General features: G+C 45.6%; 6 protein-coding genes across 6 annotated transcripts; 4 read left to right on the forward strand and 2 right to left on the reverse strand.

Annotated features, from left to right (window-relative positions):
• Positions 1 to 201: 201 nt before the first annotated feature.
• L199_005486 (uncharacterized protein) lies at positions 202 to 2,845 on the forward strand (the record flags this gene model as incomplete). The annotated part of the gene is made up of 8 exons (XM_064891197.1): positions 202 to 941; positions 1,014 to 1,117; positions 1,180 to 1,567; positions 1,644 to 1,813; positions 1,886 to 1,974; positions 2,044 to 2,136; positions 2,207 to 2,515; positions 2,588 to 2,845. The coding sequence occupies 8 exons, from the start codon at positions 202 to 204 to the stop codon at positions 2,843 to 2,845; spliced, it is 2,151 nt and encodes a 716-aa protein (XP_064747269.1).
• A 208-nt stretch (positions 2,846 to 3,053) lies between these two features.
• Positions 3,054 to 6,204, reverse strand: L199_005487 (uncharacterized protein; the record flags this gene model as incomplete). Its single annotated transcript, XM_064891198.1, has 4 exons — positions 3,054 to 4,121; positions 4,176 to 4,292; positions 4,344 to 5,153; positions 5,215 to 6,204. 4 exons carry the CDS (start codon positions 6,202 to 6,204, stop codon positions 3,054 to 3,056), a joined length of 2,985 nt encoding a protein of 994 aa, XP_064747270.1.
• A 1,506-nt stretch (positions 6,205 to 7,710) lies between these two features.
• On the forward strand, positions 7,711 to 8,375 carry L199_005488 (uncharacterized protein; the record flags this gene model as incomplete). Its single annotated transcript, XM_064891199.1, has 3 exons — positions 7,711 to 7,739; positions 7,973 to 8,135; positions 8,205 to 8,375. 3 exons carry the CDS (start codon positions 7,711 to 7,713, stop codon positions 8,373 to 8,375), a joined length of 363 nt encoding a protein of 120 aa, XP_064747271.1.
• Positions 8,376 to 8,778: 403 nt separating this feature from the next.
• On the forward strand, positions 8,779 to 9,645 carry L199_005489 (uncharacterized protein; the record flags this gene model as incomplete). Its single annotated transcript, XM_064891200.1, has 7 exons — positions 8,779 to 8,933; positions 8,997 to 9,049; positions 9,104 to 9,179; positions 9,244 to 9,253; positions 9,309 to 9,330; positions 9,511 to 9,549; positions 9,605 to 9,645. The coding sequence occupies 7 exons, from the start codon at positions 8,779 to 8,781 to the stop codon at positions 9,643 to 9,645; spliced, it is 396 nt and encodes a 131-aa protein (XP_064747272.1).
• A 483-nt stretch (positions 9,646 to 10,128) lies between these two features.
• Positions 10,129 to 12,221, forward strand: L199_005490 (uncharacterized protein; the record flags this gene model as incomplete). The annotated part of the gene is made up of 3 exons (XM_064891201.1): positions 10,129 to 10,889; positions 10,947 to 11,001; positions 11,064 to 12,221. 3 exons carry the CDS (start codon positions 10,129 to 10,131, stop codon positions 12,219 to 12,221), a joined length of 1,974 nt encoding a protein of 657 aa, XP_064747273.1.
• Positions 12,222 to 12,394: 173 nt separating this feature from the next.
• L199_005491 (uncharacterized protein) lies at positions 12,395 to 15,585 on the reverse strand (the record flags this gene model as incomplete). The annotated part of the gene is made up of 8 exons (XM_064891202.1): positions 12,395 to 13,168; positions 13,232 to 13,714; positions 13,762 to 13,929; positions 13,979 to 14,768; positions 14,844 to 14,874; positions 14,930 to 15,166; positions 15,249 to 15,274; positions 15,338 to 15,585. The coding sequence occupies 8 exons, from the start codon at positions 15,583 to 15,585 to the stop codon at positions 12,395 to 12,397; spliced, it is 2,757 nt and encodes a 918-aa protein (XP_064747274.1).
• Between the last annotated feature and the right edge of the window lie 60 nt (positions 15,586 to 15,645).

Genomic DNA, 15,645 nt, shown 5'->3' on the forward strand with positions numbered 1-15,645 from the left:
GCGGGAACCGAACTTGGACCCCAGGTGGACTGAACGCGTCCAGCCAGAAGATCAACATAGATGATGACTGCGAAATCATCCTATACCCATTTCTCACCATTCCTGCCGTCTTTCTCTATTCTCACTCCAACAGTCAGAAGAAAATGTCTCACCAGACCAACATCTAAAACAGTCTCATCTCATCTCACCTGAAAGTCCAAGATGGAAGGTGAACCCATCCCGACTCCTGTCCCCATCCCAATCAACTCCGCACTCACCTCATCCACATCCACGACATCGCCCATCCTCCTCGACACCCTCGTCCTCGTCGTCCTCCGTGTAATCTACTTCTTCCTATCGCGACGATTCCTCCTCGCAGCCGTCAACCCTCGTCTTCGAAATATCTCTCAACCCGAGGTACTCCTACCATCGACCAGTGCTACGAATGAAAGTAGGAGAGAAAGTCGAGCGGACGGTAGTGTGCGAAGGGGCAGTATAGCCGAATCAGATTTAGATACAGAGGACGAAGCCTTACTGGGATCTATGACTCCTACCTCTTCTTATCCAGGTTCTCCAATTCATAAAGACTCGTCCTTGCCTGGTGGTGGGAAAGATTATTTTCCTAGGGCAGAACCGTATATCAACCCTTCTGGACCTTCATCCCCTGGTCCATCTACTTCGATATTACCCTCGATACCAAGAGAAGATAATATAGAGTTACAACAGTTAGGTCTGAAACTCAAGGAAGCTGGATCGGGCGTGTCGAAAAAGGTGCTTCAACTTACTCATGGAAGCAAGAATACGACGTCAATTTCGTCCTTGCAACAGGGTACGAAGGCTACCAAGAAAGCTACGAGGGGTTTACATAGATTTTCTAGGATGTTGTTTGGGGTTTGTTTTGCCGAGGGATGTAATCTTTTGACTTTGGTCATATTCCATGCGGTTGGAATACTTCATTCTAGGTAAGTACAAAGTGATGTATGTCTCAAAAGAGATACTTTTGTCGGAACTGATGAATGGGTTTGTGAGATTAGATCGAGAAGAGTGAATTTCTCGATATCATTACATGTCATCTTGGCCATCATCTTACTGGTCGTTCCTTTAGTCCAGTGTCTCTTATTGACTTATAGATCTAGAGGTGAGTATCCTCCATTCTTTATACTCCGTACGACAGTATAAGCTGATCCATCTACCTTTCAGAATCTTCATCCGCCTCTACTAAACCCTCACGTTCGACATCCCTATCCTTCACTTCACGTCTCCTAATATCCCTTATCCCATTTACCTTATACATATTCCTCTTCACCAGAATCCCACCTTACATCACGGCTATACCCATCACCCCTGCCCCTGTCCCGCCTACACCAGTCCTCGAAGTGGATGATCCATCGTCTACCGCCTCGACAATCGATGAAGCTATCGTGCAGTGGTCCACATCAGGTCCAGAGGGGTGGGAACAAGGTGGATGGCTCGCTCCTAGCTTAGGAAGGGTGGTGGTATTGGGTGTACTGGTATTAGGTAGTTTATCGGGTTTTGGAGCGGTCAGATCGGCTTGGAACTTCTTTGAACATGCTATAGGAGCTGGAAGGTGAGTTGACTATAAAGGAGAGACTGAAGCTGTAGAACTCTGCAAATAACTGACATCTGACCAATTCGTTTTATAGTCGCTCTCTGACGGATAACGATATCTTACAAGCTGAACGATCACTGTATCGTGTACGACATGACTTGGTGACGAAGAGAGAAGAGATTGCTCGTGTCGAAGCGACGAGTGGTACCAGTACGCCCGCCAGAGGAGGGTGGATGGGAAGGATGTTTGGAAGTCAGAACCAAGGTGAGTGATCATATGTTTTTTTCACGATGAATCACGACGGGTGGTCCAGCTAACACAGATTATGGTCGATAGAGGCTATCTCGTTGCAAGCTGAACTAAGTGGATTGAAAACGATGGAACATCAAGTATCGAAATCACTCAAAGCTATGAAACTGAGAAAGGTGAGCTAGTCAAACCCCGCACACATACCTCATCACAATGGCTAACACGCCGTGTCGTATCCGTTTTAGAAACATCAAGATTTCGGTCAAACATTCCGAGGACAGCTGTACAATCTCTTCGGATATGTATTTGCCACCTATTGTGCGGCTCGACTAATCATGGTATGTTACGGCGTTCGGTACTTGGTCTTCTCACGTTATACGTATAGCTTATACCACTATTCCATCGTAGTGTCTCCCCTCCCTGTTTTTCGCACCATTGACAAGCTCCCAGGCGTCCTCCGATACCCCACAAGAAGGAAAAGGCAATACCAATGGAGACTGGATATCTTTCCTACTAGCATTGGCTATATCGAAATTACCAGCTGGATCAATCGATATCGACGTTCCATCATGGAGTAGATCAATCTCAATTATCTTAACGGGAGTATTGATCTTGTCTAGTTTGGCACAAGTCATGAGGAGTCTAAACAAAGTGTTGAGATTGACCAGTAAGACCGTTGGAGCGGGTTTCTTGCTATTGAGTTTAGGTCAATTATTCGTAAGTACGCAGTGCTTTGCCTTAATCCTTTCGAGAGTGGAGATGGCTCATAGTATGGATGGTTATGAATAGGCAACATACGTTATATCCCTCCTCGTTCAACTTCGTACTTCCCTCCCACCTGCACCTCTCGAAGAAGCCAACTTATCAACTTACCTTGACCCAGCTCAAACGGACCATTCTTTATTATCCACATTACCAGATTTCCGAGTTTTCGGTAGACTCTTCGACGTAACTTTCCTATTCGCTGCTCTTGGTACGGCTCTATATAGGTATATAGCTATGAAAGTCAATGGCGCAGATGACGTAGGTGAAATTTATAGATTATAGATTTTTTTCTTCTTTATGTATAAAATAGTATTATGGACAATACCAAAGAGAAAGAGTTTCTTGGGTTTTATGATAAGTTATCATATTTATGAATATGCATCAATTACAACATTTTGGTCAATGTACTGTACTGTACAGATATACTGCAATATCACCTAACAGGAATGGTATAATCGTGCAAGGTATGTTTTACAATGAGCATTCTATTTTAATCCGTCTTCTGTGTGTGGTTTAACGGTGGGTTCCAAATGTCCGACAATTCCCTGACCATTTCTTCATCATCTGTCGTTCTGACCGTATCAGAAGATGTATTTCCTTTTATCTTGTTTGTATCTTCGATCTCATATTCAACTTCCGAAACACTCCCTTCAGTCTCTACGTCCGTCCCCCAGTCACTCGGTCCATCGTCTGTACTAACTCGAACGGACGGTTGATCTGGCATCTTCGACGATGGGTTGACAGTGAAAGGTGATACTTCATTTGGTGGAGGTGAAGAAGAAAGTATGATTCCATTATGAAATACCTGACTTGATCTGCCTTTCTTTGGAGTTTCGAAATTCCCCTCGTCATCCATACTGATTGGCGATTGAACCCGTGACCGACCAGGACCAGAAGATGTTGGTGATTTGACTTTACGACGATCCGAATCAATCATATGTAAATGTGAGCTCCTAGCTAATTTCCTTGAAGGTCCATGATTATTTCCGTTTTGTTTAACCACAGAAGATAATGATCCTCTAGGCTTCGGACTTGTCAAATTCGAAAAGCTAGAATTGGAATAACCACCTGATCCTGAATGTACAGGTGAAGTAGAAGATAACTGATGTGATTCAGTAGCAGATACAGATCGAAAACTCGTTATGACTCCAGGTGGGAATCTCCTGTGACGGACAGCACTGGAGCTGGAATTGGGCGTACCAGGTCTTTTCGAGATCGAATTGTTCTTACCCAGCAAGCGGATCTTACCTGAAGTAGGTGTAGGAGTGGGTGACGTCGGTGAGTCAACATCCTGTTGAATATCATTGATATCTGATTGACTCTTGGGTCGACCTTCTCCTATCACGGCTGGGGGTCTACCTGCACCCATGTCGATTCGTAATCCCGTCAGGGGACCGGAGAAGCTCTTCCGACCATAGATGCTTCGTCGTCGCTTGGCTTCGGCGAGTAACGGTTTGAGTACGGCATTGATTGTCGAGCTTCGACTGATTACTCCCAGGATGATGATGATGAACATGACAAATAATTGCGCTAGACCTCGACGTCGTTCATAGCCAAGCTGTACTTCCATCAGCATCCAGCCTAGCATTTGCATTTTCAATGAAGCACCTACCTCTTCGGCTAAGCCACGCATCTGTGATTGGAGGGTTTTTCGTTCGTCCTCAAATGCCGACCTTTGTTGCTCAAGCTGAGAAATGACTTTGCCCAGCCTGTCTTCCTGTCTCATACGCTACTGCAAAGTCAGCTGACAACAGATTCGATCGCCCCCGATGCAGCTCACCTCTTGCTCCCATCTGCCTCTATCCTCCCCTTCCCATTCACCCTTCCAGTCATCCCAGCCCTTCTCCACTCGAGTAAGCATATGTCGCATGACCTTGGCTTGCTCTTCGATATAACGCGCCACCAAAGTGGAGTTTCCCTCTAAATCGTTCAAGCGTCGAATGATGAAAGCGTAGATGGATTCGGAAGAATCCGATCGAGGTGGTGAGCTCCGAGTATAGGTAGATGAAGGGGAAGAGGAAGATGATGATACTGATGGAGGCGGGGAAGCGGTTTGAGTGGTGAGGGGAGTGTCGGAAGTGTTAGCTGGAAGCTTTGCCTCTGAAGTGACCCCATCCGATGTGTTTGTTGTTATAGTAGTATTGATGCCTGAGGACACTGTCTGAGCAGAGCTAGTTGAAGGGTTTTGCGTTGATTGAGATTTAGTCACCGATGTTTCTTCCAACTTCGACAGGACAGCTGTTTCCGACAGAATATCGGGTACAACTCTTCCTGCTTGTTCGTGTAACAGCTTCTCCAGCGCATCCAATTCTTTCTCCCTCTCCTGTTGTTTCTCTTTCTCGTCCCTTTCCTTCTTTTCCTTCTCCTCCCTTTCTTTGGCCCTTCTCTCCTCAGCTTCCTTCTCCTTCGCTTCATTCTTCCCCTTTGAGGCGGCACTGAGTCGTTTCTGTTCCCACTTGAACGCTTCCATTTGATTCATACCGTAAACTTTCAGTTGGGAGACGGGACAGTAGTACTCCGTGCCATAGAACGTGGGAAAGTCAAGGCGGATAAATCGATGAAAGGATGTGGGTTGAGAGAGAGTGAATGTCTGTTCAATCCGATGCTGACTTAGCGAGCTTCACCTGCAAAAATGGCCTGAAATAACTTACCTGTACTCCCCTTACATTCTTGCCCACGAAGGAACCAACTTCTTTCCACTTTACACTTCTTCCCGTGACATCATCTGCAGGGTCATCTTCAAACTCCTCATCATCCTCACCACCTACACTGACTCTCACTTCTCTGACTACTCCACTGAAAAACTCCCATATAGCGACTTCGACAGCTTCTATCCTGATCTCGTCACACAGCTCAACTACTACCCAATGTTCCTTCGCTTTGCATGGTGTAAGCATATACCTATCCCTTGATTTATGCAAGAGCGAAGAAGCGTGCTGTGTTTGAGGAGAGGAGGAATGTATACGGGCTGAACAATCAGGTGAAGCGTAGTTGTAGCGATTATGGTGTGGTGCAGGTGGAGGGGAAGCAGATGGTTGTTGAGATTGACTTTGGCTGGATGATGATGTATTTTGGTCGTTCTTGCCTTTGGACTTTGATGAAGACACCATAGGTGGTTCGGAAGATCTGGAAGAGTCGTGCGACGTGTTTTGACCTGGGATTACATCGGTGGGAGGATGGGCTGCCTCTGCAGTCGACGATGATTCCGAAGTAACAGAGCTGACAGCCATGTCTGCCTCCTCTTCATATTCCCGCTCTTCATCCTCAGCTTGTTTGATCTTCTTCCAGTCTTCAAAACTGATGAACGGTTCAGCGGTTTCCGTCACTTCCGTAGCAATAGTCGTCGAGGTCTTCACGGAGGGATCAACCGTATCTGTCGCAGTATTCTGATCTATCTGTGTGGCAGCATCCTCTGAGCTGCAGGAATCGGTAAGTCTTCTGAAGTCGTGCCAGAGATCGAGGCGAGTGATTCCAGTGTCTGCGACATGAGACACGGTCGGCGAGTGAGAGGACGGCGAGGTTGAACTGGAACCGTTCGAATCGCTCCAGGTAGGGATAGCCGAATTGTTTTGATCGACCTGTGCCTGAGTGGCTACGGCGAGGACACTATGAACCAAGAGGTATACGAAACGGCGGCGCATCTTGGGGGTAGTCTCGCAGACATCAGCAGCCGATGCCTTGTTAGGATAGGAGTGCTATGATTGAGAAAGGAGAACGTCATGACCTTGTTGTCCTGTATTTTCTAGATGGGTCCCTTTCGGCGAGCTCCGATACGACCGGACCGTCGACAGGGGATGAAAGAATTTGATCCCGCTCATCCCCTCCGTCCTCCTACATCAAACTCATCTCTAACCTGGTTCTTCTTCTTGGTTCTATAACAACTGACCAGCTCGATCAAGGTGCCTCATGTGCTGCAAGATCAAAGTACATAAAGGCGTATGTCTGAGCATACATCAACCGATCTCTACAGGATTCACTTCATCTCATAAACCTCTGACTAGTTAACTTGTTAATGTGGTCAGAGTCAGAGGGAATGAGGGAATGATCCGGAGATCAGGTTCAGTATATGAACGAGATAACCATTTCTGTTGGTTCCATCCGTTTCGTCATGGTTTATTATGTTGACTTGTCTTTCTGTTCATCAGAATTGCGCCATCATCAGAATCTACGATTATACTTTACACATCCCAACTCCAATCAAATGTATTTTCTATTTCTATTTCGCTTTGCAAAATCCGCAGATCAGAATTCGATCGCTTGGTTAGCCGATAATCTTAGTCCAAGCCTCAAAGGGTCGGTGCCAACTAAGACTTGAAGGACGAGCAAGCCATCTGCGTTCATCATTGCACATATGGTCGACTATCTTCTCCTCTCCAACAGGATACTCTGTGTTAAATCTCGGTAAAATGGCATCAGCATCATGCTCATCAAACATGTCCGTGACATGCGGACGAGAGGGACCTCATGTCATGTTGTAAATCTCTCTCTTCTTCTGCTTATATCCTCGGTTCGTCTACCTGAGCTTATGTAAGCTTGACAAACATGCGCAAGGGTACTGAAAAACACACTGACTCGTGATGGTGGCGCAAGATCAAACTTCGAACCCTTATCTGTTCACCGTGTTGAACAAAGCAACTACTGAAACCCCGAGATCCACACTTGACCCTCTCCTCTTCTTACGCTGTTCGAACATTACTCATATACTCCTTTGATGTGAACTAAACTTTTCAAGGTCAGACCGATCAAACGGATTAACTTTGGTTCTTACACCATCCACCCTCCTTCCCGCTTTTCCTTGGGCAGGGACAAGATGCTTCTGGACCAGGGATTGGACACATTAGAGTAAGAGACGAAACGGACACTGATGTCAAAAGAGGGTGAGATGCTATTGACGAGAACCGAGAAGGATAAAAGAATCGTATAAAAGGATGAGGATCTTGATGTTTTCATGATTATCGATGTCTTCTTCTGCTTTTCATGATTGACCATTATTCGAAAAGTCGTCTACATCAAGGCATAGGACGCAAGTTTGACTGAAGTTCGGTCGTATCCGGACAGTGAGCCCGTATACTCGGCCGTCGATCAGCTTCGCCACCCACGACAATCTTTATTTGATAATCGGCTTAACAGCCGCATGTCTCTGGAAGATGGCACCTAGGATTCCTTTTTTTGGTCGGTGAGTCTTACCAATCTGAATCAATTGGTATGACATATGTATGTGCGGGAATTGATCGGATACACAGCATTTTCTCTGTATCTATCATTCTCTATACTAAAAATCAATCCGACAGTGCCACAACCCTTTTCTGCTTGTTCTCCGATCTCCCATCCTTTGATTCTGATACACGTACCATCAATCAAGGAAACGGATGGCGCTAACGCATGTTTATTTGTCAATCTCTCCTACAGTCGCCAGAATCGGGAATCAGAGGTACCACCATATAATCAGCAACAGCAGCAGCAACAATATCAACAACAATATCAACAACAGCGAGAAGATGCACCTCCTAATCCTGGTCTACTGGCCTACATGCCAGCCGTCGACGATGATAGGGACAGTCCACCTTCAGGGGTGAGTTTATCATGCAAGTCGTGTTATAGTCGTGTTTCTAGTTCTGGTATGACTTGTTCCCCATCAAAGAGAAACACGACTTTTCCGGCCTGTCATCTAGATCTGCAAGGTCTTGGGAAAATGGGAGAAGTGGGGTATCACACTAGAATGTCTTTTGCTTCTTTCCCCAACCTTCTACTCGTGATTAAACTTGATTCATTCCACTCACTCGGATCTAGAAGTAATTTTGAATCTTGCTAAATTCCGCTAAAATGGTTTTTTCTGATCGAACAGCATCTTGCGTCACCCCACGATATGAACAGGTACGTTCCATTGCACCACATTCGATTCGCTTCAAAGTCGATTTTAAGAAGTTTCATTGATTAATCACCCCACCCCACCAAAATCACGATCGGCATTCTTTGATCAATCTTATTGATTGAAAAAAGAACTATCTTTTTTTTTGGGGGGATGAGAAGCAGAAGAGGGAGAGGGAGAGGGAAGGAGAGATACATATAAGATGACTGACTTACCTCTTTATCATTACTTATCCTTCCTTTTTCGGCAATTCGAACTTTTTTCTATATCGAACACAACATACCATACGTATTGGTATCTGATATAAAATAATTACACAAATACAAAAAAAAAAAAAATGCGAAATATGTTCTTCAAAAAAAGGGGTGAAAGTAGTCGACAATATTGGCGTCCACAACAACAACAACCACCACCACCGACTAGTCCAGAACGTCAACAATACGCGGCTGCCATAGCTGCTCAAGTAGGTAACAGAGATGAGAAATGGGATATCTATTATCAGTAAGGCTCACTGATTCAATTGCTCTTTCAGGGGTTGACGCTCAATCGTGTTATTTTTGATAGCTCGTTCCTCCTTCATACTTGCCTACACTCTCAATGCTATTGGTACAGGAACAGTAAGCGTCGTCATTCGGAACATCTCGATTGGCGGATCGCTGATTTTGTCATAGCCTGGTGGTTTCCTGAACCTGGAAGGAATATACACACCCTATCGATGTTCTCTGCCTCGAGATACCCTCCGATTGAGTGAGTCAGGATAAGCTTTATCCTTGTTCCTCGATTGCAAGTAGGCTGACTAACCTATCTATAGGGATATCAAAGTGAGTTGTTGCACGCAGAGTGATATACCAAACTGACCTCGGGGCGTATGAATAGTATTACGATATGCATCTTGTGAGTGGGTTTGGATAGGAGCATAGCTGACTGGTTAGCCAAATGGTACACGGCTAGAAAATGGTAAGTCAGACGATCAACGGGGATGAGTATTCGATGTACTGATGGACCATTATGATAGTGATGTTGTAAGTTTACCAACCCTCAGATACGCGCTGACTATGCAGTCGATATATCGGACCAGACACTCCTGAGCTAGGCTGGCTAGGTGATTATGTTGGATGTAGGTTGACGATTATAGTTTCAGTTCAGAATATAGAAAGCTGACCTGTACGCAGATAATCTGAACCTCGTCACATTCGACATGAAGCCGATCTAATTCTACTGGACGATCCCCACAATAGACAACTGAGAAGGAGATGGTTTTGGTTGTCTCAGATTGAGACCTAACTCGGTGGCTTGAACTAGATATTTTCCGAGACAACATCAATACAAACACGAAAATATTGCTCTGAATAAAGTTATCATTTCGATTATGCCCGTTGGGCTCCGCGCCACCTTGGTATCTGAGCCTAGAGACATATGGATGATAGACTGACTCGCACTGATCCTATCATACCATTCTAAGTACTGGAGTATGATTTACTTATCTACATTGCGAACATACTGAAAGGAGAAGGCAACTAAATCTGAACACTACTTATGAAACGAAATTGCCAAGATCTCTTGTCGCTTCTTCCCCTTCCAACTCCTATGATACCCTGTTGTACAGGTTCAATTTTACAGTCATCATCTTCAAGAGGCGCTGTGCGACCCATTCTAACCATCCAGAACCCATAAACTCTGTGGGATCAACGATAACATGACATCCTCAAAGCAACGAAGGGGAGGTCGCTGGATCACGACTCTACCCTTCATCCTCGCACCTTTGGTTGCTGCTGCGCCGCTGCCCAATGACCCCTCCACTCCGGCCATTACAGCCTCTACGTCGTATCCCGCCATCACCGATATGGGTACTACCAGATATACATCGGCTCCTCCTTCGACTATCACTGCCACGCCCACCGCCATAGCAGACTCTTTTGATGACAGCCAGCCTGACTCGAGTTGGAACTCCTACCCTACAGCCGTAGCTGCCCAAGTCGACAATTACTCGGATGAACCCTCGGTGGTACCAGTCATCATTCAGCCTGGTGATACCTCCAATGACGCTTACGCTCTGAGTCCCACTCCCACAGCTTCATGGGCTTTACCACCCATGTTCTCCGACATGTCTCCCTTCCAAGTATCCACCTACGCGGCTGGTAAACACAACATGGCTATTCTACAGGGATCACCAGCAGCTGCATCTTCCAATAACACCGATACGAATCCTGAGGAACCCTGGGACTTATCACGAAATGCCTTTCAGATACTTTATCCTAGTGGGTCGATCAATCCTGGTAACAAGCCACAAGGAGGAGCAGAATTTTACGCAGCTCCAATGGACATTACCAAAGCTACCAATGCAAGTTTGGAATACAGTGTGTATTTCCCACCGGATTTCGATTTTGTCAAAGGTGGTAAATTGCCGGGACTTTATGGGGGTCATAAAGGTTGTTCGGGAGGTAATGCAGCTGAGGAGTGAGTTGTCCCTTCACAAGATCTGGACATACTGTTGACTATAATGTTTCTTGATAGTTGCTTTAGTACTCGACTGATGTGGAGAGCAGGAGGTCAAGGGGAGCTGTACTTGGTAAGTTGACTTTTTCTTTGTTATATGTGATTAAATGAGCTGATTATGGAATGTACTTCAAGTATGCACCAAAAGATAGACAGACTCCATCACTTTGTCAGACTCCGCCTAAATCCATTTGCGATGCGGCATATGGCCTGTCCATCGGTCGAGGAGCCTGGAAGTTTGCTCTGGGAGATTGGACGACGGTTCGTCAAGATGTATGGCTGAATACACCGGGGCAAAATGATGGAGGGTTCAACATCTGGGTTAATGGCCAACTGATCCTCTCGGCTAACGATGTGAGATACAGGGAGAATGGGGATAGTTGTATACAAGGTGAAGATGATGGTATTTCGTCAGCTATGATCAATACTATAGGTTTTGGTCAAGGTGGTACCAATGATAATTCGACTGTCTCAGCGTCAGCTTTAGATGAAGATTGGCAAGTATCAGAGGAAATGGTTAATACTAGTACGAGTACGACTATGATTTCGACTGTTACTGTTACTGCTACTATGCCACCGATTTCGGCTTATTATACACCTTATACACCGTCCTCGACAATCACCTCACCAGCTTCAGCTTCAACCGCCACAGCATCAAGATCTGCACATGTTTCATCTGCAAAATCTGTTGGTCAGCAGAAACGAGACGAACCTTCATCTCCGGTGGATGCCCCATCAATGACTCAACACGCCGTAGTAATTACCATACCTATCACCGAAGCTGTCACCACCGTGACGGCAGCAGCAACCCCCACTACAGCTTTCATCACCATTCCTACCACAAATACAATTACGAGCGAAGTCCAGGTGACTATCACTCCATCAGCTTCTGTGGATACGATTTTCGATACAGTTTACGTCACTCAACCCACTACCATTACCGTCGCTTCGTCTTCCTTCTCTTCTTTCGATAGCGATTCATCGCCCTCACCTTCAATGGATCTATCAAATGAATCCATCGTAATCCATCCTGAACCTGTGGTAGCTCAACAAGCTTACGAAGCTCAATCACAAGCACAACCACTTCAACCCGTCATTTTGAAATCACCGCCTGGTCAAGTGATGAAATCTCCCGAAGAGACGAAAAATCACATTCAATCTCAGACACCTTGCGGAGTAGGCTTCATAGGATTGTTCTTCTCTACTTTCTTTGGGGGTCATACGTCCGATTGGGCAAGTCCGAAAGATCAGTATACCTATTTTAGGGATTTCAAAATGTGGATTAACAACTGAGTGGAGGGTTGAGTAGACGACCGATTTTACCGTATGCAGCGCGATAGGGCTAAACTTTCCACAAAAGACTGATGCATCCATGCCAATATGATGTTCCATCCCCATCAGTCATAACATGTACTAATTTATCATGCAGCGCATGGGACCGTGATCCGCTAAAATGCCATAAGCAACTAAGCAATCTCTCCGAACCCTTTCCATTCTAACACTTCCAGCCATCTATGCACTTGTCGCAAATTCGATACCAACTTATTTCCATTCTCTTCTATCGTTTCTACGGAGGGTTGGTACCCTTCCGGGTTAACCAGAGCCAGCAATTCATCCTTGTTCGACGTAGGAGGTGGGGTAAGTCCCGAAGAAGTCGAAGAAGCATCGGCGTCACCCAGAGCTTGGGCTGCAGTCGATAATGATGACAAGGATGATTCAGCTGAACCAACCCGCTTGGCAGATGTAGGTATGACGACTTCTAGTAACGTCTTTTGTTTCATCTTGGAACCAGGTGTTTTCTTAGTCGAATTGACGTTATTCTTAGAAGGTGTTGTGAGTGGATTTTTAGCTGGAGTTTTGGGTTTTGCAGGTGATTTCGCTGATTTTGCCGGTTTGAGCGAGTCAATATGTTTCTTGAATCTCCATTCGACCCACTGGACGAGCAGTTTGACATCTTGAGATTTCCCAAAATGACTCCATCGTTCGACAGAGACAGGTAAATCTGTCTCTTCGCCTGTCTTTGCCTCTACTCCGATACCCCACACTAAGAGACCTGATGCCCATCCCAAAGGCGGTCTAACGTCATCGTCAATCTCTCTCGGCGCCAAAGCGTAATATATCCTTCCATCAAGATCGATACCAAGTGGTTCATGTCGTAGAGCCCGACGAGCAAGTTGAGCTTCAAGATTGACGTTGATCAGAGCGAGACGTAACGAGTGATCTTTCATTTGCTTGTTGAACTGTCATGTTTGTCAAGGTCAGCTAAGATCTAGCCGCCCCGGGGGGTGGTTGGTTCAGCTTACCTCTTCCCTGTGCGCCTTTGTATCCGCTGCAGTCTTACATTTCAACCTCGCCTCATTCAGCTTTTTCTTCTTACTTTCCATCGTATTCATCTCCTTCTTGATCGCACTAGCGTGTTTCCTCCTCATGTCATTCTCCGGAACAAAGTATTCCATATCGCTTCTGATTTTAGGTGTCGACAATGTCCGTTCAGCAAAAGCAATGAGCATGCGCACGACCTCGGCGGGTGGTGGGATTCTAGAAGCTGCCGTACGTCTTGATGGTCCAGCGGTGAGTTCAGTCGCCCAAGCTGGAGGAGGTTGATCATCACCGAGGTCAAGGATCGCTCGAAGGGCAGAGTTGTTAGCTTCTAATCGTTCGTCTACGATGGGTGGAGGAAGTCGAAGGTCGAGTGGTTCCGAAACCATGTTGTACATGCTCTGGAAACGAGCGAGATCCGCATAGTATCGCAATTCCTCTCGTATGTTGAAGAGCGTATCGACAAGCTGGATATGGAATCAGTCAAGGTCCATAGATACTTGCATGTACTTACCTCCTCGTTATCGCTACCTTGTAATTCATCCTTGATCATATCCACCATAGCTCCAGCAAATAATCTGACGCTTGCTTCTGTCAATGGTCGATCAAAGTCATCGATGGGGAACAATGCTCTTTCAGGGAAAGACAATACAGCTCTGAATCTGAACAAATACTCTCGAAGCTATTCTCCCTGTCAGTCTTACATCGACACGGAAGATACGAATACGTACCATTATCCTCTGTTCGGCCTCCTCCCTCCCAAACTTGGTAGCAACTTTCTCGAAGACAGGAGGATCCGGTATGACTTCAGGTTTCTTCACCGGTTTGAGTTTCACTTTTTTCTCATCTTTTACCTTCTTCTTCGGTGTTGATTTCTGACCTTTAGCATCTTGTTTACCCGTGCTCTTCCCACTTTCTTTAGATTGCTTTTTGTTTTTGTTTTTCTGTATTTCCACTACAGGTGTATTCTTGGGTTTAGGACCTGGTTTACTCTTACTTTCACTATCTTTCTTCGTTCCTTTGGGTGTCTTGTTTTTAGGGGTGGACACTAGTGAAGTTGATTTAGATTTCTTGATTTTAGGCGTTCCCGAAATGGATTGACTTTCTCCGTGGACCTTTGAAGGTCTGCCTTTTTTCTTTGGTGGTTCAGCGGCATTATCAGAGTCGATATCGGTGAGATCCGTACTTGCCGAGGTGTCTACAGAGTCTCTCTTGCTGGTACCATTCACCTTTGATAGATTAGTGTTCTTTTTGGGGGATGCGCTAATAGATTTCGTTGGGCTATGATTTCCACCTTTCTTGCCTGGGGAGACGCCGTTGGTTTTTGACGGCCTTCCTCTCTTTTTCTTAGGTGCTTCGGCTTCTATGTCAGACAACATCGATTCATCATCTGAGTCAGGCGATTTGTGTAAGGTCGAAGTGGCTTTGTGAGGTGAAGAGGTGGACGTGGAATGACCGTTCGCTTTGGGGAACGAAGATATGGAGGTATCACCTGAAGCTTTGGCTGCTTTTGTCAAATTCCTATGTGAAGGTCTGGAATCAACTAAGATTCATCTATCTGACAGAAGGGCAGGATGGTAGAAATAGAAAGCCCACCCTAAAGGTTCCAGACCTTTCTTCTTTCGACCTGTCGCCTGATGTCAGTATCTGCGTATAGAGCTTAAAGACGGTGACAAACTCACAATTCGAAGACTGACAATCATCCCGACAGCATGGACACTCCCATTCATACCCTTCCTCAATAGCACTACCACTTGGTCCGTCGATGGAGCTCGACGAATGCTTGGTGGTTCTCCTTATACTGTTTATCCTCTCAGGTGATATACCATAACGAACGGTCAGATCTCTATCACAGTACGATAAATCGCACGGTCGATTTGTCGATCCTTTCTTTTTCGTATTACTACATCTCAAAGAGTCTGTATATTTGCAAAGAGGAAAAAAAAAAACACTATCAGCTATGTATATCGAATCTGGAAGATGTGATTATGGTGGACCCACGACCAGGTTCACATTTCCTTCGACAACTGTATGCAGATGACCATCAGCTGAATCATTGAATAACGCGAGACATTGGATGGAGAGCTCACATATGGCAATACGTTCCTCTTTCCTTCTTGCCATCTGCACTGACTGCACCTTCCGATTGTCTAGCTTTCTTCTTATTCGATTGGTTGATACTGACTTCGCTATCCCTAGCCCTCTTCTTCCCTTTCCCATTGATACCAACTTGTTTGTCATCTTGATCCTTATCAGAGGAAGAGATCGTGCTCAGTTCGGATGTTGAACTACCTGAATGTGGGACACCATTGGTTGTTTTGACAGGAGACGCTACCATCTCGTAGGATTGCTAACAGGAGTGGAGTCGGATCCGGAGTGACAATGTTGAAGATATGTG

Source organism: Kwoniella botswanensis, chromosome 1 (genome assembly GCF_036426115.1).
Source record: "Kwoniella botswanensis chromosome 1, complete sequence".
NCBI lineage: Eukaryota > Fungi > Basidiomycota > Tremellomycetes > Tremellales > Cryptococcaceae > Kwoniella > Kwoniella botswanensis.